Below are 20871 nucleotides of genomic sequence, written 5' to 3'. Positions count from 1 at the left end.
CAAATACTTTTGAGCCTCTGTGGACCTTCTTTTTATCTCTGACCCGGACTGTGAGCGGGCAGTCCACCTGGCGTATGGCGATGCCGCGTTGACTGTTTGGAACGGTTCCGTTTTGTCATTATTATTATTTTAAATTTTAATTTCACTGAGTTATGGACTTTTCGGTAATTTGACTTTAACTTGGTAACCGAGGCGGGAAGAAGAAAGAGCAGTGTAAAGCACAACCAAATCACAAAGTGAAACACGAATTTCCCATTTTCAGCTTCTGCAACAAGCTTTTGCTCCTTTCTGCCTATGCAATGGCTCGAAATCGGGTAACACAATTCTCTAGCTACCTTATTTTATCCACAATTATTTGTTTCCATCCTTTATTTCGATTAATTTGCAAATATTTGGAGTTCTCACAAATTACTAGTATTAATTTCTTAGTCTATACTACTTCACATGCTTTTATCTATGATTTATGTTTCACTGCCTGCATCACGAAATTTTTGATACCGAATCTTTCACTCAGAGTGCGCTTGATCACCGTGGCCTTTTTTTTTTCTTTTTTTTTCTAATTTATATTTTGGGTCAAAACGTTGGGTCAGTTATATGAAGATAAATATCTTAATAGGGTTTGTTCCTATTCACAAATTATCTCTACGTAATTTTAAGAGTAAGTCTTTTTCTTATTCAACTGGTATGTGTTATTTGCAATACTTTTTTTATATATATTCAAAGTTAAAAAAGGAACAAAAAAAAGAACCCTCCATATGCATTTTGAGTGCAGATTTGAGATACATTTATATTTTGTACTTTGGGAAGCAGGAAGGATTGATATTGTTACTCGATGTTGGTCCATCAATGCACAATGTTCTTCCTGAGATTGAAAGAATCTGTTCTATGCTCATACAAAAAAAGGTATCACTTCCCCTTGTCACTTACTCTTATTTCTCTTTACTTTTCTTTTCTTTTTAATCTCTTGCATCTTGTTTTATCTTCCTTTATTCACGTCGAATTTATAGATCCATTTCATGTGTTAGGGGCTAGACATATTTATCAATTGTCGTCAGTAGTGGTGCTTATTGCCTTCCTTTATCATATGCAGCTGATTTACAGCAAATCTGATGAAGTTGGAATTGTCGTGTTCGGAACTGAAGGTATGTTTTGGCTCAGCATGCTATAGATGACAGAGATGTTCATACTTTGTTGAAGTAATAATAAGTGTACGTAGCTGATTGCTAATTTTATGCAGTTGTACAGATAATGTACATGTAAAAGTAAAGGACCTAAGAAGGAGATTGACCAGATAAGCGGAATAGTAAAATAGAGAGAGAAAAGTAAATGTGTAACTGAATGACTTATCTTTAATGAGAATAGTGACAAGCTATTTATAAGCTTTAACAAGTAAACTAGGTACAACTACACTAAGCTGACTCTGAAATTTACACTAAGTACTACTAGTTAGAGCTATATTGACAGCTAATGGTAATAAGTATATATTTATATATATATATATATATATTCTCACAGTACATATTCATTTTGGGTTGGATTTTCTTCTTAAGGAAGAATTGTTTAACCATGTTCTCTTGAGTTCCTCAGAAACTGTCAATGAGCTGACGGTGGAAGTGGGTGGATATGAGCATGTTCTGGTTTTACAGAATATGAAGGTTGTTGATGGAGATCTTGTTGAAGCGTTACACCATCTTCCGCGAGGAACTGTTGCTGGTGATTGTATCCACGAAATTACAGTAGTTTCTGTGGGAGTTTATTCTCTGCTTAGTGCATCACATTACTACTATCACTAATTTCTGTTCTTCTAATGGGAATTTTTGGGATTATGTGGAATAAACTCCATTAATACATCTATGTTAAGCAAGATTATGCCTTGCAATGCTATCCTCTATTGCCTGAGATCCTTGCATGTGTGTGTGTGCGCACCTAATTGGCGGATGTCCTTTATATTCTGTCAAGTGAAATTAAAAAGTATATTGGTCATTTCTAGATTAAAATGCATTTTAAACTTAAAACTTCTGAGGTCTTAATGTCATATTAATATTCTGTCATCTGAATTTGACATTTTTTATTGGTTCTAAAATAAATCTTTCTAGGAAATATTGGCATCCAAATTTTAGTGGGTTGAGGTAATATTATAATTAGATATCAGTGACCTGATATATGCTCAGCATTTCACTCCTTATTTTCCCAGTGTTTGGCGCCTTGACTTAGTAGATCTTGATGCGATTGTTGTTGGTATGGATATGATGATAAAAAAGTATCAACTGACAAACAAAGGAAAAAAGCGTCTGTGTCTTATAACAGATGCAGGAAATCCTATTAAAGAACCATATGAAGGAACCAAAGAAGATCAAGTGAGCACTATAGCTCTACAAATGGCTGCACATGGAGTTAGAATGGAAACTATTGTTGTCAGGGGCAGACCAAGCCAGGATATAGATCAGAGAATAGTGGATGAGAATGACCATCTGTTGCATCTATTTTCGGAGAAAACATCTGCTAAAACTGTATACGTTGAAAGTCCAACTTCATTGCTAGGTGCACTTAGAACTCGAAACATTTCTCCAGTCACAATTTTCAGGGGCGATCTTGAAATCAGTCCCAAATTGAAGATTAAGGTAAGATACTTTGTTTCTATTCTTGTATATCTTAAGTGTTCATCCTTGACACATGATCCGTGTGTTAATTTTTATGTATGCAGAATGATTGTGTCTTTTATTTTATAGCAATTCATTTGTTCTTTTTCCTTGTAGTAATTACTGTTCAATATTTGTCATTTTTCTTTGTTTGTGTTGCCATCAGAGTCTATGACATTAAAGTCTTGTGGCACTGCTCTTTGGCAATGTGTTGTCTGGGATATTTGGCATGTGTGCTGGCCTCTGCTAAGGTTTAGTGTGGAGAAGGCAGCCAACTATTTGACCTTAATCGTGGTTTTGTGAGGTCTTATCAAGTCACTCACTCTAGGTGCAATGTTTAATTGAAATCATGCGCATTACAAGGCTATGCCACAGTAGTAGGGTTCTATGTCATTCTTGCCATCATCATGCCATGATGGTTTCTGCATGAACAACTCTACATTTTGTATTAGCATCTAATTTTCTAATGTTTCAGTCCTGGACTTTTTTTGTCTGATACTACTGCATTTTTTGTTTATAAAATTCATTGAAAACTCTGGTATTATTTTTTATGCAAATTATTTATGACTAGGTATGGGTCTATAAAAAAACCTCAGAGGAGAAGTTTCCCACTCTCAAGAAACGTTCTGATAAAGCACCTCCAACTGATAAATATGCCACACACGAGGTCAAAGTGGATTATGAGTACAAAAGTGTTGAAGATCCTAATAAGGTTGTACCACCAGATCAAAGAATCAAAGGTTATCGATATGGACCCCAAGTGATTCCTATTTCATCTGCTGAGTTGGATGCTGTCAAGTTTAAACCGGAAAAGAGTGTGAAGCTTCTTGGTTTTACTGATGCTGCAAACATATTGCGGTGAAGTATCTCCTTTGGTCCCAGTCAATATGATTTGAAAAATAACTTTTTGTCTTACATTTTCTTTTCTCCTGAACACATGTTGATCATTCAAGACACTATTATATGAAAGATGTCAACATCTTCATTGCTGAACCGGGTAATATGAGGGCTACAATTGCTGTTTCTGCCTTAGCAAGAGCAATGAAGGAGATGGATAAGGTTGCAATTGTGCGATGCGTTTGGAGACAAGGCCAGGGGAGTGTTGTTGTGGGTGTTTTGACACCCAACCTATCTGAGAAAGACAAGACTGTAGGTTTTGATATGAATTATTATAGTTCCCTCACATCAAAATTGTTTGTCTATTTCTTTTTTCCCTTTCATTTATAGCTTTGGGTTCAGTTTCCCATTCAAGTGTGCTTGCTGGTTTGGTTGGACAGCCTGATTCGTTTTACTTCAATGTGCTTCCTTTTGCTGAGGATGTCCGAGAATTTCAGTTTCCTTCTTTCAGCAATTTTCCTGCCTCATGGCAGCCGAGTGAACAACAGCAAGAGGCAGCAGATAACCTTGTAATGATGCTCGACCTTGCAACACCTGGCAAAGAGGAAGTTCTTCTGCCTGACTTCACCCCAAATCCTATTCTGGAGGTAATTTGAAATTGTTTTGTGTAGGCCAAGTAGAGATAGTTCACAATGGGAACATTAACTTTGTTTCATGCATTGTTCATAGATCCAGACATGTGGTGTCCTGATGTAGAAAGATGTCCTGTTCAAGTTTATCTTATAACATGAGTTGTTTCTTTTGTCTCTATTTACCAATATATAGCAGGAATTCACGTGTTGCAATCATTAGTATTAACATCTTTTGAAAGATTTGCTAGATAAAAGCCTCCAAAGGATGATCAAGGAAAGTCTTTGCTTCTTGATCTTCCTCCAGTGGGAGGTATTTGTGGTTTCACTTAAGTAAACTCAGGCATATGTGTTTCAGCGTTTCTATCATCACCTTGAGTTAAAATCAAAGCACCCAGATGCAGCTGTACCTCCACTAGACAGAACTCTCAAGAAAATAACAGAACCTGATCCAGAGCTTCTTTCGGGAAACAAATCTGTCATTGATGCATTTTGTAGAAGCTTTGAGGTCAAGGAGAATCCAAAGGTCATTACTACTGAGCCTTATTGTAATATAGAAAAATATATCTTCCTGCCAAGGTTGTCAGAGGTATTGATAATTTTATCTTGCTTGCAGCGAAAAAAATCAACCAGGCGATTTTTGCGAGAGAAGCCATCTGGCTCAGATGATGATAGGGATTATGGAGATTCATCTATTGCTCTAGCTATCAAGTCTGGCGACGTTGAGAAAATTGGGGATTCAAATCCTGTCCAGGATTTTGAAGCCATGTTGTCGCGTAGAGATAACCCAGATTGGGTTGGTAAAGCTATTAAGGATATGAAGAATAAGATATACAGCATTGTGGAGAATTGCTATGAAGGGAATAATTATCCTAGAGCACTGGAATGTTTGGCTGCCCTTCGCAAAGGCTGCATTCTAGAGCAAGTATGTATCTTTAGTCTTTCTCGAATTGTGGTTTACAAATTCATATAAATTATATTTTTTCAGCTTTTTTTTTTCGTTTTCTTCTTTTTACCCAATTATTTCCAAGATTACTTACCTTCACTCAGGGCAAGTATCTTATTTGATATTTATGGTCACAGAAATGGACATGAGTATGTAGTGACGTCACTGTTTTCCCCTGACACTTTTTTCACTCTATCCGGTTCCTATGTTGTGATTTAAGTGGATATTCCCTATGTTCTAATCCCTGGTGATTTTTAAACCAAAAGGTATAAGAGGGGGGCTATTGTTCTGGCACTTTTGTGCAACCATCATCTAGGTTGAGCTAGTTCTTCCAAGTTTTGACTGTTTGACAGCTAGAGCTAGACGAATGATATCTGGGTTAAATGTTAAAGCTTCTTCCTGTGGCAGGAACCAAAACAGTTCAATGATTTCCTTCACGATCTTTTCAGATTCTGCCAGGGGAAAAAGCTTGGCAGTTTCTGTGAATTTCTTGCATCAAAGGAGCTCACATTGATTTCCAAGTCTGAAGCCATAGACAGGTTTTTCTTCCCAATTTTTATTCTCCTAGTTTGGTCTTAAAAGCATTTGTAATCTTAGCCATTAATCATGTGTGGCTCTATTTTGTTTGTTTAAGCAGTGAGGTTACGGATGATGAAGCTAGAAGCTTTTTCGTTAAAAAGGAGCCAAAAATCGAGTGAGAACAAGAGTTCCTGGTGTTAGGCATAAAGTTCTGTGGCCGTTTTTATGACGAAAATCATATGTACATGTACAGGCATCATAATTTTGATAAAACTTCTGATTGCATGTAAATCTGAAGTTGGTTCGGCTGTTACAGGCTTTTACTCGGAACTGAAAAAAAAAAACAATTAGTTCGTCATTTCTCGATATAGCCGTGCTGGTATATGGTAAATTTTGCAAGCTGTATCAGGTTTTTAATCGAGAAAATCCTAGAGGCTAGAAATTTTCATTATTGATCGCGTGAACACGACCGTGAAAGTTGGACGAGCATCATTTCATCATGTGAATGGTCTATTTGTTTAAAATATATTTTAATTCTTAAAATTAAATTATGCGTATATATACATGTAATTTTTTATTTTTTAGTCAAATTGAAAGTTTTTCTAGTCAAAACAGAATTACCTCATTTTGATATTTGATTTTTTTTTTTTTTTTTGAGAATAATGATAATCTTTCTTCGTTTTAATCAAGTTCATTTTCTTGTCAAAAAAAAAAAAAAGATTTAAATAGAATAAGAAGTGGAAAGAAAATAAATATCAAAATGTTTGTTTTATGAAATAAATTAGTATTATAATTTTAACTTAACTTTTATATTAACTTCATAATTGAAAATATCTATATGTTAATTAAAAGTACACGTATATTATGAAATCCTTAATAAATTTATAAAATGAACAAGTTAAATGTGAATTAAGTTCTTAAAAAATTAGTAGATAATTAAATTCAATATAAAATAAAAAGAAGTCTAACATAGAAAGATGTTGCCCGCTTGTTGACTCGCAGAGACAAAAAGAAAAAAAAACACGCAGGAAAGTTGGAAAGTGCAAAAGAAAAGGAGATGCGCGTTGGTTCAAACTTGTGACAGAAAAGTGGAGTTGGTCTGTTGTTCGTAATTGCTCTATCAGCTGGAGTGCTAGTTATCCAAGTGTGAATCAGATTTTTGCTTAAGCTTCTCACCTTGTTTATAATGGAAGACAGCAGCCAGGTGACCTGTCTCTCTAATCTCTTTCAAATTAGAGGGTCGATTTCATCATAACTTCAACATCCTTTCTTATTTATTTGATTCTGAGTTTCCTTTTTACGTATTTTGTAGCAGATCACGAACAGTTCATCGCCAAAGCTTGTCCTGTATTCTTTCTGGCAGAGCTCCTGTGCGTGGCGTATCCGCTTTGCTTTAAACCTCAAAGGTATCTGTTATACTCTTTTCCTGTTGTTGAAAGCCTCTTTGTATCTTTCACAAAGTATACTGAATTTGTTCCAATTTTCAAATTTGAAAACAATAATAAAATAATATATTCAAGAAATGGAACTGCTAAGGTCGTCTATATTATTATTAGCAACTTTACTTTTTCTTTTTCAAGAGAATGTTAGTCTAGACGCTTTGATTTGTTTCTAAGCACGACTGATGAGTAATAGATGTTTAGGGCTTGCTTATGAGTACAAAGCAGTGAACCTTGCTAAAGGAGAGCAGTTCTCTCCAGGTAAGAGTCAAAAGTGATTTTTTGTATATTTTCCTTACCAAGAAAGGTTTTGAAAAAAAATAAAAATTCTGATTAAATAAAAATGTTAGCAACTATGCTGTTATCTCATAGAATTAATCGAGTGTTGTGCATGCGTCCCAGAGTTTGAACAATTAAATCCTCTCCATTATGTTCCGGTTTTGGTTGACGGTGATGTGGTAGTCTCAGACTCTTATGCTATATTTCTGGTCAGTGTTCTTCACTTTAATAAGTAAATATGTATAATATGATTATATGTATACAAGAGCCACATTAACACAAGGCTTACAAGTATAGAGTGACTGACTGCAGAGTCGCACCAATAAATGCTCTTTATTTTTCTTCATTTCTTTCGTGGCTGCATGCCATTTTATCGTGTTTATAAAATTCAATCGGTACTTAAATAAGTCATGATAGTTTTGTGTCTCTGAGATCTTTAACACTCCTTTTGTTATCTTATATTTGTCGTGTTATAACTCATTTCTGATATTCAATTGTAATTGCTATTAATGGTACTGTTGGCTAGTATTTGGAAGAAAAGTATCCTCAAAAGGCATTATTGCCAGAAGATCCTCAGCGAAGAGCTCTGAATATGCAGGTGATCTGCTGTCTTCATTCTTTTCTTTCAATGTTAACTTATGTGATTATGAAATAAAAAAGAGTATAAATCTGCAGAATGTGAAGATGGGGAATTGGATACTTGGAACTAGCGTATTGGTCTGAGGTCCATATCTTTTAATGTGATATCTGCATTTTGGGCTCCAAATTGAGCAAGTAATCTTATGTGCATTGCATAAGCCGTGTGCATTGGTCATGTGAATAGAAAATAGTGGTAAGCTTTTTAAAGTTTCAAAACTTGACGATTTAATGGCTTTTAACTTCATCAAATGCAAGGCCAGTACCATACAGTTTGAATATTACATACTTGTGTACTTTCATTCTTAGAAGAAAATATGAGTAAAACTATGGGCCATATTGTACTTGTCATGCATTTCTAGACATGCATTTGCAAGCTTCATATGTTCGCACTGTTCATACTCATCCTCGTGCAACAGTGGATGATCAGTATCTCATCTCACAGGCTGCCAGTATAGTCAGCTCCAGCATACAACCTCTTCACATGGTGTCTGTATTGGTAATTGTTATTCACATGAATGATTTTTATTTCTCCTAGTTTTTAACAAATGGCTCACTACGATAGCTCTTCATTTTCATAGAAAGTAGTTGAAGAAAAAGTTGGTCCTGAAGAGCCATTATTATGGGCTCAGTCTAGCATTGAAAAAGGCTTTGCTGGTAAGTATATTCATTACTGGCATATTCTCTCTTTCTCTCATGAGTTAATTAGCTCTAATCCAACATGTGAAGGTTTTCAAAATATATATCCATAATCATATGCGAGGCAAAAATTGAAAGTATTGCTATTTGGAAATCAAAACATCTAAAACCATGTGACTTGCGAAACTTTTTAAATTTGCATGAAAGCTAGATTTGTTATGAAACAGTCAAGTTAAATTGTGCTTGAAAGCTACATCTGTTATGAACTGAATTCCGGCAGCATAAAAGTTGCATCAGGCATTTTGCTCTGTTTAAAGCTTGTGTTGTCTTCAATGATTAATTTTCTGTTAACTTGATTCCAAATTATTGAATTTTGATTGCCACTTAATGCGAGATGTTTTACGCTTTGTACAGCTCTTGAGAAGTTGTTGAAAGATGTTGCCAGCAGATATGCCACTGGAGAAGCAGTGTATATGGTCTCTTTTTAACATTTTGTTTATCTTTGATTGGACTGGCTACAATTAATAATGCTTGAATGCTTCTACTTGCTTTGGATGCTATGTTTTGTTCATGCACTCTTTGCAAGAACTTATATAAAGTGGATATAATGGATGCCACATCTGGAGGTGTATTTGTGCCTCACAGATGGGCATTTATTTGATTTTCTGGAAACCTGTTCTTAGACCGTCCATGTCTTTTTCCCATTTGTATATCCTCCTTCCTTTTCTCTACTTTTGTTTTCATTTTCTTTAATTGACATAACAAATTATGTACTAATACTTTTCTAAATTTCTCTATGTGACTTTTGTAATATGAAACTACTTTATGGACATAGTTTACTTTTTGAACCCTACCAAAGTTGTTGATTATGCTGTGATGCTTAAATTTTATGCACATTAAAGAAATGAAAGAGATTTTAATGACAGGCGATCGAAATTATACACTTTGTAGGCTAACCTGACTACCCAAGGTTTTAATTTGCAGGCTGATGTGTTTCTGGCCCCACAAATAGCTGTGGCTATGATGAGATTCAAACTTGATATGGTAAAACATTTTTTCTCAATTATTTCCTTTCTTTAGCTTACAATTCTTTTCAATATCAAAGTGAACACTAGTTATTTTCAATATTAAAGGAATACTTAATGCTATCTCTATCTAACTGCTTATGCTTCTGAGTTACTGCTTATTGTGTAATGTTCGAGTACTCATTTCATTTTTCTCTTAGTTGTTAATCTTCTGATATTATTTGTTCATATAGTTTTGATTAATTACTTTGTGGTTCTGGTTCATAAAACATCGGATAAACATAATTTAACCTGAATGATGCATCAAAATTTTCAAATAAACTTTACGTCTATGTCTAGAAAAAGTGAAACAAAGCAAGACGAAAAATCTTATATTGATGAGAAAGAACCATCATTATCAGGCTGCAAGTTTAATTTTTCATAAGATTGTGAAGAACAAAGGATATATTCCTCAATCATAATGATGGTCCTTAGGAGGAGATTTCTTTTGGACAAAAGCTTGGAAGTTTCACTGATAGATAAACATTACACCTTCAGGATCTGATTTAGCCATACATGTTGACTAGCTAGATCAAAACAGAGATTAGAACAAGAAAGGGCTTTCTTCCCCAGCGTATCAGCCGCCCCATTGCTACATCTAGGAGGAGATGACTGACAGTATTTTATTAACCAAATTTGTCTAGAATCCTTTCATGTATTACCTTTTTCTCAGATGATAGAGTTTTTGTCTGTCAGTTTTTTATTGTCACTTCATGATTATATTCTGGGCCTGGTTCTCAAACTATGAATTCTTCTTTTAATGAATCTCAGCTTGTCTATTTAATTTTCATTGCTATAACTTCTGTTAAATGTAAAATAGATGGTGTGAGGGCAGAAAATCAGATGAAAGATTTGAAGTTAAAAGCATAAATTTCTTTTGGCTGTTTATGCAGTCCAAATTCCCTACTTTAGGTAGGATATACGAGTCATGCAAGGCCTTGCCGGAGTTCATAGCTGCACTCCCACAATCACAACCTGATGCAGTGCATTAACTCTGGTGTTGAAGCTTCACTCACAAGCAATACCTAATGCAGTGCTTTAGATCTGGTTTCCAACACTTGTTATCATATGTCAGGTATGGTATTCGTTGTCATGTGCTGCAATCTGTACTACTGTTCCAACTGTTGTATCAATTGAATTTCATTTTTATTTTTAATATTATAAACAGTGGTTGGTATGCCGCGGATGAATAACGCTTAATCTAGTTTATTTTTTTATGGGAGTTTTGCATGCTAAAGATGATGGCTGCATTCAAGTGTTTTTTCAGCAAAACTTGCATCTGATTAGCCATTGTAGTAAAAGCACACATACATTCTGGGGAGATGCTATGCTTCAACAAAGTTGATAATTTAAATTGACATTATGACTAAGAAAATTGGGTCCCTGGAATGGCCTACTGAAACTCAAATCCAGCAGTTGAAGTTAGACATTAAGCTTCTTGAAAGATAGATGCTTGGAGATTTCATCCCCCCTCCCTTGGCTACGGTTTGAATCCCGTTTATGGTTGTGTAGTCTATATGCTTGGTTGATTGGGTGCCGGGTGGCTTTTGGATTCTAAACCACGAACTATACCAGATAACCGACAAGAAATTATATCACTTTTTCAGTTATCACTCATTAAATAATCTTTTGATTAATTGATGGTTAAGATTTATATGCTTATCATCCAATGGTCTATACTTCAGCGTACTACGCATGAAAGTGCCATTGATCTACCCAACTTTTCCTTTTCTTTTTATTTTTTTTTTTGTTTTTTCTGGTGAAAAGACAATTTCATTATTGAGAAAAGGAAATAATACCATCTCATTATATTAACATCAATGTCCAGGCAAACGAAATGCTTCCTTGCAAAATGCTTGGAAGCTAGCAAATCTGGCACACGCGGAGGCAAGCTTAAACATAAGAAAAAAAATCCTTGAAGATATAGCTGCCAGGAGAACCGGTAACAACAAAAGATGTCAAGTTCTTGCTCTGTGCAAAAATCACAGAAAAGCTCTAAATTCATCTCTTGGTTAAATTGAAGAGTTGGACACATATATATTTATATAGGTTGAGTTTCTGATGCAAGCTTTGGGAAATGTAATCGGATCGGATGAGGTCCTCTGTGTAATAATAACCCACTCCGGGTGATATTTTATTCAGAGATAAATGTCACGATTTTATTATATTCAGAGATGATGAATGAATAACATGGACTTTCTGCAGATACAAAAATCAATGTTCGTGATTGTAAAACTACCTAATAATGGAAAAGATGGTCTGTCCACACATGTTTCTTATATTTGATAGAAAAATAAAAATAAAAATAAAAATACTATATGTTTGATATTGTAACACACAGTAAAAGAAAAAGATTATTTCTTATATTTTCCAAATAAAGATATAATATCTCTCACACCTGCCCCTGACTTATAGAAAATTGGGGCTTCCAATTACCCAACAATGAAACTAATTGAATTCTGCTAAAGGAAAGAAAAAATAAAAAGCAAATTCTTTTTTATTTTTTATTTTTATTATACCAAAACTCGATATTAATATACCTCTTTAGAAATTTTATGGTTTTCCATTACATAATATTAAATTTTTTTATAAAAGTGATAGAAAAAAAAGAAAAAATTTAATCCAGTATTCAAACAGTCAGATTTGTTATATAAAGTTAATTGCTCTATCAACATAATTGATAATTATTAAAAATAATTTTTTTAAAATAAATATTGTTTAATATTTAATATTTAATTTTATTTTTATATTAAAATATGGATTTAATAAATATTCATATTTCCAAAAAAGAATAAGACACGCTCATAACGCTCGACGTCTTCATTTAGTCCTGGTCCCGTTCGTGCCACACCTCCTTGAATGTTGTCTATTTAATACATCCACCAAACCTGATGAATTTGAATTATTTAAATTCTTCTATGGTTATATTACAGTTATATATATATAGAAAAATAAGATATATAAGAGGATGAAAAATTTGGTTGTTATTCACACACTTGGCATGTACATATGATGTTGTTTATATGTTACTAACTAACAACTTCCATTAATCTAAAACTCGACTAACTCTAATTTATTATTTATTTTGCCTCTACCTCAAATGGTAATGCTGGGTGTGTTTCCATTAATGGTATTATCATTAATGGGACTTTGTCCCCCCACTTTAATGAAAATAGATAGAATTGACCAGAATACATTAACAACGATTTAAATAACCCAAAAAAAAACAATAGAATTGTGTGTTTATTTATGGTATTTTTTTTTTTAAAATAAAAACTACAAATTTTTTATATTTTTAAAATTACAACTAAATTTGAAAAAACCTTGAAAATAAATTTACCATGTTTTTTTTTTTTAATAATGTTTTTAACTGTTTTAAAATGAAGACTAAGGAGTTTTCATTTTATTTATTTAAAGTCTAAAATAGAAAATAAAAAAAATTTCTATACATATTTTACAAATTTTTTTATAAAAATAAAAAGATGAAAATAGAAAAAATTATCCTAAAAGTAAACAGTTACTTAAATTCCATGTAATAAAAGCCATATGCATCTGTACTTTTCCCATTGTATCTCTTTCTCAATAACAATGCTGCCTTATCAGAATTTGGGAGAAGCAGAGGCAGCTTTAGGTAGAGAGCTGACCTTAGCTGAGAAATTATGGTTTACTTACTCAGCTAATAAACCTGACTATATTCTTCATTATCACAACATCCTTTTCTTGATCATCTTCTACTCCATATTTCCTTTACCTTATGTGTTGATGGAGCTAAGTGGATCCCAGAAATTGGGAAGGTACAAGACTCAGCCCCAAATCAAGAAATCATTTTCCGACATGTTCAGATGCTACAAACATGTCGTGCTTACTTTTCTTCTTGCTGTTGGCCCTGTCCAAGTTATTACTTATCCTACCATTAAGGTATATATATTATTATGCATATCTATGTAGAACACTATTCGGTTTTCTTTTCGAGATGTGCTGTTGCATGGTTTTGGATTTATGATTTTCTTTTCCAAATTTAATATACGGATCGAGTTTTCAGGATTCATATTTAAAATTGATTTGCTTATAGTTCTGAGTCAGTTAATATATATATATATATATAATATACAAAAATATAATGACAATAATATTATACATGTTGTAGCTATCAAACTATAAAATGGATCTCTTACTTCTGTCCTCCCTCTCTCCTCTTGAGAAAACTAAACCCCTAAGCATTCTTATCTCAGGGATACCATTCTTTTGGCTGGCGGCAGCCCATCCCTGTATCCTTTCTTTTGTTTCTCATTTATTTTCAGTTAGTCTAGCAACCTTGTCTCTTTTTTTCAATAATTTTGTGCGTCTAGTATTCACCCTTTTTAAGGTGCATTTGGGATTTCTTGAGCTATTCCTTTTGTGGGTTCTCATAAAACTGAAAAGACTCATCAACAATAAAAATTTGTTACTATTCTTAGTTTGATCTAAGAGAGCTCTTAATCAATCTATTTAGTAAGCAAGAGATTATCTAACTTCTGTCCGTTCATTGCTAATTAGTTACTTGTTTAATCCCCTTAAATAAATCTTGTAAATGGTTTTGTTGCAGTGGATTGGCATCAGAACTGATTTGGCAATTCCCACAGGGTGGGAACTATTTTGGCAATTACTGGTGTATTTTCTGATAGAGGACTACTTTAATTATTGGATACACAGATTGCTACATTGTAAATGGGGATACGAGAAGATCCATCATGTTCACCATGAATACAAAGCTCCAATAGCACTAGCAGCACCGTATGCACATTGGGCTGAGATTTTGATACTTGGGATCCCTTCATTTCTTGGTCCTGCTTTAGTTCCTGGACACATTATCACTTATTGGCTATGGTTCATTTTGAGGCAACTGGAAGCTATTGAGACTCATAGCGGGTATTCTAACTTGAAACCTTTATATTCTTGGCACATATTGCTTGCTTTGGTTTTTTCAGTTTGAAAATATATAATAACATCTCAATCATTCTTAACTCTTTAATTTTCAATGGCACGAAAAGGGGTCTTTATATGTAATGCTAACTAATTATTAAGATGAAAATAATTAATAAAAAGAAAGATTGTATAATGCAGATATGATATTCCATGGAGTCCTACAAAATATATTCCATTTTATGGAGGGGCAGAGTATCACGACTATCATCATTATGTTGGAGGCCGAAGTCATAACAACTTTGCATCAGTTTTCACATACTGTGATTATATTTATGGAACTGATAGTGTGAGTACATATCAATCAAAACTTACATTTAAGAAGAAAAAGAAAAATTACTTTGAAGAGCTTTGTTGTCTGAAACTACAGGATGGTACTAATGCATGACTAAAACTTCCCCTTTTGTTCTTTTATCAGGGCTACCGGTACCACAGGTCCACCCTCAAAAAGGTACTACAAATTAATAATCCATACTTATTTAAGAAAAGTCATTGTTTTTAAGTCGCTTTATTAATATATATTCTGAACAGCTATTTATTTCGTGAAGGAAATTTGAAAACAATTTACGTACAAAATGGTGACAGAAAATTGGCATTATTTTCAGTATCACAAATTCACTTTGGATAGCTTTTGGAGTACGTGGGGATGTGGAGAACTTGCGTATGTTCCTATGCATTTTCCTTCCAAAATAGTAAATGAATTTGTGATGTTATAAAGCTCATAATTGGGACCTAAAACATGTATTTTAAAGAAAGCTTTTACATTATCGTCGTATGTTGTAAATCATGTCCAGGAATCCAAATATATAAACCGTATTCCATTAATTTAATAAAATAGAACGTAACAGCAAGCCCGTCTAGCTCAGTTGGTAGAGCGCAAGGCTCTTAACCTTGTGGTCGTGGGTTCGAGCCCCACGGTGGGCGAAATTTTTTGCAATAACTGCTTCAGAAACATATTTTTTTTTGTTCTTTTCCCTTTAAATCCTGACACTTGCAATAAACAAATATGACGGTAGAAAATATGAGAGGAGGTATCAGATAGCTTTTTTCTTTTTTCTTTTCCCGCTAAGATTGACACATGCAATAAACAAATATGGCAGTAGAAAATATGAGAAAAGAAGTTATCGTCGGCCAACAGAAACAGATCCCGGCATCGAGTTTCTGCGAACTTGATTTCGAAAAGAGGTACAATTCTGTTTATCGCAATATAAATTGTACACCATTTAAAGCAAACTCATTATCTAAATCTGTGTTTACCACCAAAATTTTCAGTCGGATTAGGCAACGAGTTAGGTTTCTCAATTTCAAATTTGAAATCCGCCCTGATCCCATAATTTGCCACTTCCCCGCTACTCTTTAACTTCCTTTTAAGTGGTTAATCTAAGAGGAATGTAAGCCTCAAAACTCATGAAGCTAGGATCACCGACAACTCAAATCAGAAGCTCGTTGCCCTTAGCTTAAAATTAGCAATATCAAATATTCCTTTAGGTCGAATCCACCGATGGAGCAGCCCATAATTTTACTTTCTTGTCAACACTAGCTGTGGCCAAAACCATAGCCTGTCCATCACCTGTAACACGATAAGACTCGAACATCAAATTATTAAAACTGGCTACTCATCTCCAACATTTTGCACATAACCAATCAAATTAGAAGCATTATAGATATAGTATTTTTTTTTCTAAGGCCCACTTGTGATGCTAAAACCATTAATTATTGTGTTTGTAGCGTGCTACTGTTCTATCAAATTTGTCCACATGGCTACTGATAAAAGCAGCTAGATTGTTGAAGAATCAAAATCCTCTAAACTTCAAAATCCGGCATGCGCATCAGTGAAAGTATAATAGACTAGTTTCAGTTTCGATAAGGTGAATTACCATTTGGGATGGTCTTTGGCGCCCATGCGATCCATGTGATTTGACCTGTATTATATAACGCTGTTAATGCAAGTTTCACTAGGAGAATATCTCAAGGATTTGGCAAAAGTGTGTGAAGTGTGATTCAATCACATATGTGTTTAAAGTAGTCGGGAGAAAAGAAAACAACGATAGTAAAAGTTGAAACTAGGAAGTCACAGATCCACACATCAAGAACAAATATTTTATACTATACACCTAATTCTATTCAGCATATTTACTTTAAATTAACCAGATTGATCGAAGTTTACATGTATAGCTTCAGAAACGATACATATAAAAACTACATTAACAAAACCTGACTGTACTTTGACAGTCAACACTAAAGAATTCTCAAGTATTAGTAATCCTCGGATGGCAGGCTAATCTCATATTGCAAGAAAACTACTTTTTCTCTCTGACATCTAATCAAGACAAATCATTGAATCAAAATTGTGATTGCTGATTAGCAACAACAAAAACTGAACTCGAGTAAGCCACATTCCTAAATTACTTGGAAAATCATCTTTCCTCCATTCCACCACGAAAAAGAACAAGTATGTTATATAAATGTTATTAAATGTGAATTCATTTGTTGCAATTGAAACACAAACCCCACACACATTTATCAAAATACAGATGAAAATTAGAAGGAAAACATACCATCATGTGCTTTATCAGCTGTGTCTAGAACCTTTCCAGTTTCAACACATAACCACTGCAATGTTGAACCATTGGTTGCTGCCAGTATCTTCCCATCAGGGGATAAACTAAGTCGATCACAATGCAAAGTAGCATCATGTGAATCATGGAGTGGAATTGGAAACACCTTTAGGGTCTTTGGATCCTCGTCAAGATGGTATCGAACTTGAAGAACATCAATAAAGGATCTCAGAAAAATGATCGTATAGATAGTTATCAACAAAAGCGAAACATGTCACTGGTATCTGAGAAATTATTCTAACTTAGCAGCATAACTATTTCAAATGGTAGTTTGTTATAAGTAAAACTTTAAATTCTCATCTCCTTTTGACGTCTATACATTGGTAGTTAGGGAACGGAGAAAAGGGAACGAGGCTTGGTTGTGGTTAAGGCAGTGAACAAAAGGTAAATATGGAGAAGCACAGTCCACAAATCATTAGTTTCCCTACCAAGACAATGATATCTGCTTTCTCAAACTACCTTATCTTATCAAGAAAAACATCAAAACTAGGCAGCAAACTGAAGACGAAATCAGTTACACCTATAGCATGAAAAACCCAATGTTATGAACAATATGCTACAACATGGGATAGACTAAGAGGCAATTAAACCCAATTCTCAAATTCAATGCTGACAAGAACAAATGTTTAAGCATTGGAGTTTCAACTAAATTAGCAGTTAAAAACTGAATAAAAACAGCCCAGCCAATCCTCGTCTTTTAATTACTAAGCCCACTGGCAAAGAATATTTGACTTGGTTTATTGGTATATGGTGGTGGTGGTAGGGGGCCTTAGATATAGATATTTGCTCTAATGCTTAAGAAGCACTTTGTACAAAAACATAATAAAAGCCTATCAATGAACATACCATTTATGTTCCAAATTCTTATCGAACCATCTTTGGAGGCTGTAATAATTTGCTCTGAATTTGAGGTAAAGCATAGCCAAGTTACTGCACTCTGGAAATTTAAAAAAGAAAGAAAGAAATAAGAAGCCTATCACAAGAGCAGATTACAAAGAGAGATATCAGGAAAGAAGTATAAGGAAAATACAGTAAATAATGCATTTAAGCTAAATTGAGAATTTAACCCAATAACCATCAGACACAAACACTCTTTTGTAGCACTGAATTAAGTAGTAACCTTGTGCCCTTTAAGCTGCATAACTTTTGGAACCTCCTTGACGGAACCATCCTTTGAGTATATAATCTCCCAAACCTGCCAAGAAAATGAACAGAAAATGACAATTTTAACAGCTCAGCATTGTATTTCAGGATCCAAAAGGATAGTTCAGATTATGCGGTTGCTAGTGATAGGTTATACTTATCCGAGGGCAGAGCCATTATGCTAATATGACCTAACATGGCCATGCATAAACATAATGAAACGAACTCTGAAAGATCAAATAAAGAGACGTGAGTTTTGGGTTGGGGGAAGGGATGAGCAATGGCCGTCTTTATCATGTCCCTTTCCTAGTCCTTGCAACATTATATATCTAATGTTTCCACCAAAACTACTGGTATATGAGTAACAATCATTCTCACAGGATACTATGAGAGGCACGCCAAAAAGTCCATGCCCAAGCCTTTTTGAGACTATCCATTCATAACTACTACAACCATACTATAAACGTGTCTATAATTGCCTACTATGCAACACTCTTAACATGACACCATCACAAATTACTCACCTTCACATCTGCAGTAAAAGCTGCAGCAGCAACAAAGCGTCCGTTTGGTGAAATAGCAGCCATGGTGTTCTTCAACTGATTAGTATCAACATTCCCCAAAATCTTCCCAGTTTTCCCATGCCACAGTTTGATATCGGTACCTGCAAGGTAGCATCAAAAGGTGCAGAAAATCAGCAGCGCTCTTTCTTTTTTCTTGTTTGGCTTCTAAATGAGAGGGGACTTCAAACTTGAGACATTACCCAAAATTGCAATATGCACCTACTACTAAGTGTGTGGTGCAATTAGCCGTGCTCTTTGAAAAACAAAATGCATTTAATAATAAAATACATTAAGGCATGCTGAAACAGATAATCAACTTTGACAAGTTAAAACGACAACTTCAATGGGAGGCTACTATGACCGTAATTATGATGTCAAGTAGTCATCAGACAATAGAAAACTATAGAAATTACTTTACCCTTGTTTCAAAGTTATAACGAAGGATTGGAGGAGAAAGTGGCGCAGGATATTATCTCCTAGTTTCACTAGAAATGAAGGGGAAAACAAGAAAAAAGGATAGGCTTTTTTTTAGAAGAAAAAAAACACATTTTGTGAACCATCTGGTAGCAGGCACCAACTTCACCTATATTTACAAAACCAAACATATAAAAATTCCAAGAACTCAAGGAGCTATTCATATGAGACACATAAATGGATACTTAAATCAGACACATGGGAAGATATCTGTTTGCACATACCCTCTGAACAAGAGGCAACAATTGAACTTCCATCTGCACTTCCATATGTTGCAACAGTTCCAACTAGAGTAATCACAGCCTTATTCTCATGAATTTTGCGATGTTCCCATTTGATTTCTGGGAGCGGAAGCTTGGGTTGTTGCTTAGAATCATTACTTGGTTTGGGATTTTCCTCTCCATACAAATATAAAGATGCACCTGACAAAGTCTGTGAAGCGACTACTACAGAAGAAGCATCATCAGAAAAGGTCACTGCCACTGGAATCCCTCCAGCTGGCAAATTAATTCTCAAAAACCTGCAGAAGAGTTCAGTATAAATAAATATAAATTCCATTAATAACAACTAACATCATCTATAAAGAGACAATATTGATCTCATACTTGAAACTTCTACTTGAAGCATCATCCAACTTAAATACTCTAACCACTCCATCTGCACAAGCTGTTTGCATGCAAGAAATAATGTTAAGCAACAATAATTACCAAAAGAACAAACAAATTGCTTTTGTACCTGTTGCCAAACTCCGCCCGTCATTGGAGAAACATAACCCAGTTACTGCATCTCCATGGCCTTTCAAAGTGTTCAAATCCAAAGGATGATGTCGCCTATTTTGTTCCTACAGAAGCATAATCAAAATAATACACGTTGATAGAATGACCTTACCGTTTCACTTCGTTACAATGAAAATGCACACAGCACAATATAATTTAAGAATTTGAGATCGAACTCAAATCTCAGACTCATAAGAATTTGGACAGTAAATTAAACATAGAAACCAAATATTAAACGAGGAATACCTTATCAGCGGCATGAGAGTGAGGTTTGGAGTGAGATTTTTTGGTAACAGGCTGAGAATGTTTTGTAGGCTTCTTAGGATCCGAACGGAGCTCCGGAGGGGCGATGGATTTAATTTCGGATTTTCTCTTGAGGAAGTAGCTTTTGAAGAAGAGAATAGCGATCAGAGCTCCAAGAAGGATAGAAACAATGGCAATCGGAAGAACCGGATCCATTTTCGTAACTATGGAGTAAACAAGAGGGAGGAGATTGGTTAGGGTTTTTGAGATTGTCTGTAGATAATGAAACGTGAGCGTGGCAAGGTAGAGGATGTGTTGAAGATTGAGAGAATGAAAATGGCGGGGGAGTTTATACGTGTCGCCTATAGTGCGTCTTCGATACAGGAAAAAATATTTAAGGGAAAGTGAAAAGATTAATTATTTTCTATGTAGAGGACCTAAATACCAATTCCATGGTAAGTTTTA

The 20871-nt window shown here is 34.5% G+C and overlaps 4 protein-coding genes and 1 non-coding gene across 10 annotated transcripts; 4 read left to right on the top strand and 1 right to left on the bottom strand.

Moving 5' to 3' along the window:
- Positions 1 to 143: 143 nt before the first annotated feature.
- On the top strand, positions 144 to 5928 carry LOC8270640 (ATP-dependent DNA helicase 2 subunit KU80). The gene is made up of 12 exons (XM_002511677.4): positions 144 to 314; positions 811 to 903; positions 1091 to 1142; positions 1588 to 1719; positions 2218 to 2621; positions 3211 to 3497; positions 3593 to 3788; positions 3917 to 4123; positions 4464 to 4631; positions 4722 to 5030; positions 5460 to 5590; positions 5689 to 5928. Exons 1-12 carry the CDS (start codon positions 300 to 302, stop codon positions 5747 to 5749), a joined length of 2055 nt encoding a protein of 684 aa, XP_002511723.1. The 5' UTR covers positions 144 to 299; the 3' UTR covers positions 5750 to 5928.
- Positions 5929 to 6632: 704 nt separating this feature from the next.
- Positions 6633 to 11770, top strand: LOC8289177 (glutathione S-transferase 2). Of its 5 annotated transcripts, XR_007214289.1 has the most exons (11): positions 6633 to 6774; positions 6883 to 6976; positions 7214 to 7270; positions 7412 to 7497; positions 7815 to 7886; positions 8370 to 8423; positions 8506 to 8581; positions 8978 to 9039; positions 9548 to 9607; positions 10521 to 10702; positions 11456 to 11770. XR_007214289.1 is itself a non-coding variant. In XM_015729088.3 (10 exons), the coding sequence occupies exons 1-10, from the start codon at positions 6757 to 6759 to the stop codon at positions 10617 to 10619; spliced, it is 675 nt and encodes a 224-aa protein (XP_015584574.1). In that variant the 5' UTR covers positions 6633 to 6756; the 3' UTR covers positions 10620 to 10899. The 5 variants fall into 5 exon arrangements, 4 of the variants coding, with proteins under 4 accessions (XP_015584574.1, XP_048225642.1, XP_015584575.1 ...); XM_015729088.3 differs by lacking the exon at positions 11456 to 11770 and having other exon boundaries at positions 6886 to 6976; positions 10521 to 10899; XM_048369685.1 differs by lacking the exon at positions 11456 to 11770 and having other exon boundaries at positions 10521 to 10899.
- Positions 11771 to 13184: 1414 nt separating this feature from the next.
- On the top strand, positions 13185 to 15356 carry LOC107262576 (methylsterol monooxygenase 1-2-like). Of its 2 annotated transcripts, none has more exons than XM_015728741.3 (5): positions 13185 to 13545; positions 14213 to 14535; positions 14731 to 14878; positions 15008 to 15040; positions 15195 to 15356. In XM_015728741.3, exons 1-5 carry the CDS (start codon positions 13216 to 13218, stop codon positions 15303 to 15305), a joined length of 945 nt encoding a protein of 314 aa, XP_015584227.2. In that variant the 5' UTR covers positions 13185 to 13215; the 3' UTR covers positions 15306 to 15356. The 2 variants fall into 2 exon arrangements, with proteins under 2 accessions (XP_015584227.2, XP_015584229.1); XM_015728743.2 differs by having other exon boundaries at positions 13187 to 13545; positions 15138 to 15356.
- An 84-nt stretch (positions 15357 to 15440) lies between these two features.
- On the top strand, positions 15441 to 15513 carry TRNAK-CUU. The gene has a single exon. It is a non-coding gene; the product is annotated as a tRNA-Lys (tRNA).
- A 203-nt stretch (positions 15514 to 15716) lies between these two features.
- LOC8270638 (transducin beta-like protein 2) lies at positions 15717 to 20819 on the bottom strand. Its single transcript, XM_002511674.4, has 10 exons — positions 20410 to 20819; positions 20123 to 20228; positions 19993 to 20053; positions 19612 to 19907; positions 18875 to 19014; positions 18328 to 18402; positions 18054 to 18144; positions 17148 to 17351; positions 16467 to 16511; positions 15717 to 16159 (listed from the first exon to the last, which is right to left on the bottom strand). The coding sequence occupies exons 1-10, from the start codon at positions 20620 to 20622 to the stop codon at positions 16074 to 16076; spliced, it is 1317 nt and encodes a 438-aa protein (XP_002511720.2). The 5' UTR covers positions 20623 to 20819; the 3' UTR covers positions 15717 to 16073.
- Positions 20820 to 20871: the final 52 nt, after the last annotated feature.

Source organism: Ricinus communis, chromosome 1, assembly GCF_019578655.1.
Source record: "Ricinus communis isolate WT05 ecotype wild-type chromosome 1, ASM1957865v1, whole genome shotgun sequence".
NCBI classification, from domain to species: domain Eukaryota; kingdom Viridiplantae; phylum Streptophyta; class Magnoliopsida; order Malpighiales; family Euphorbiaceae; genus Ricinus; species Ricinus communis.
The sequence above is the reverse complement of the archived record's forward strand: the minus strand, read 5'-3'. Positions and strand labels throughout refer to the sequence as shown.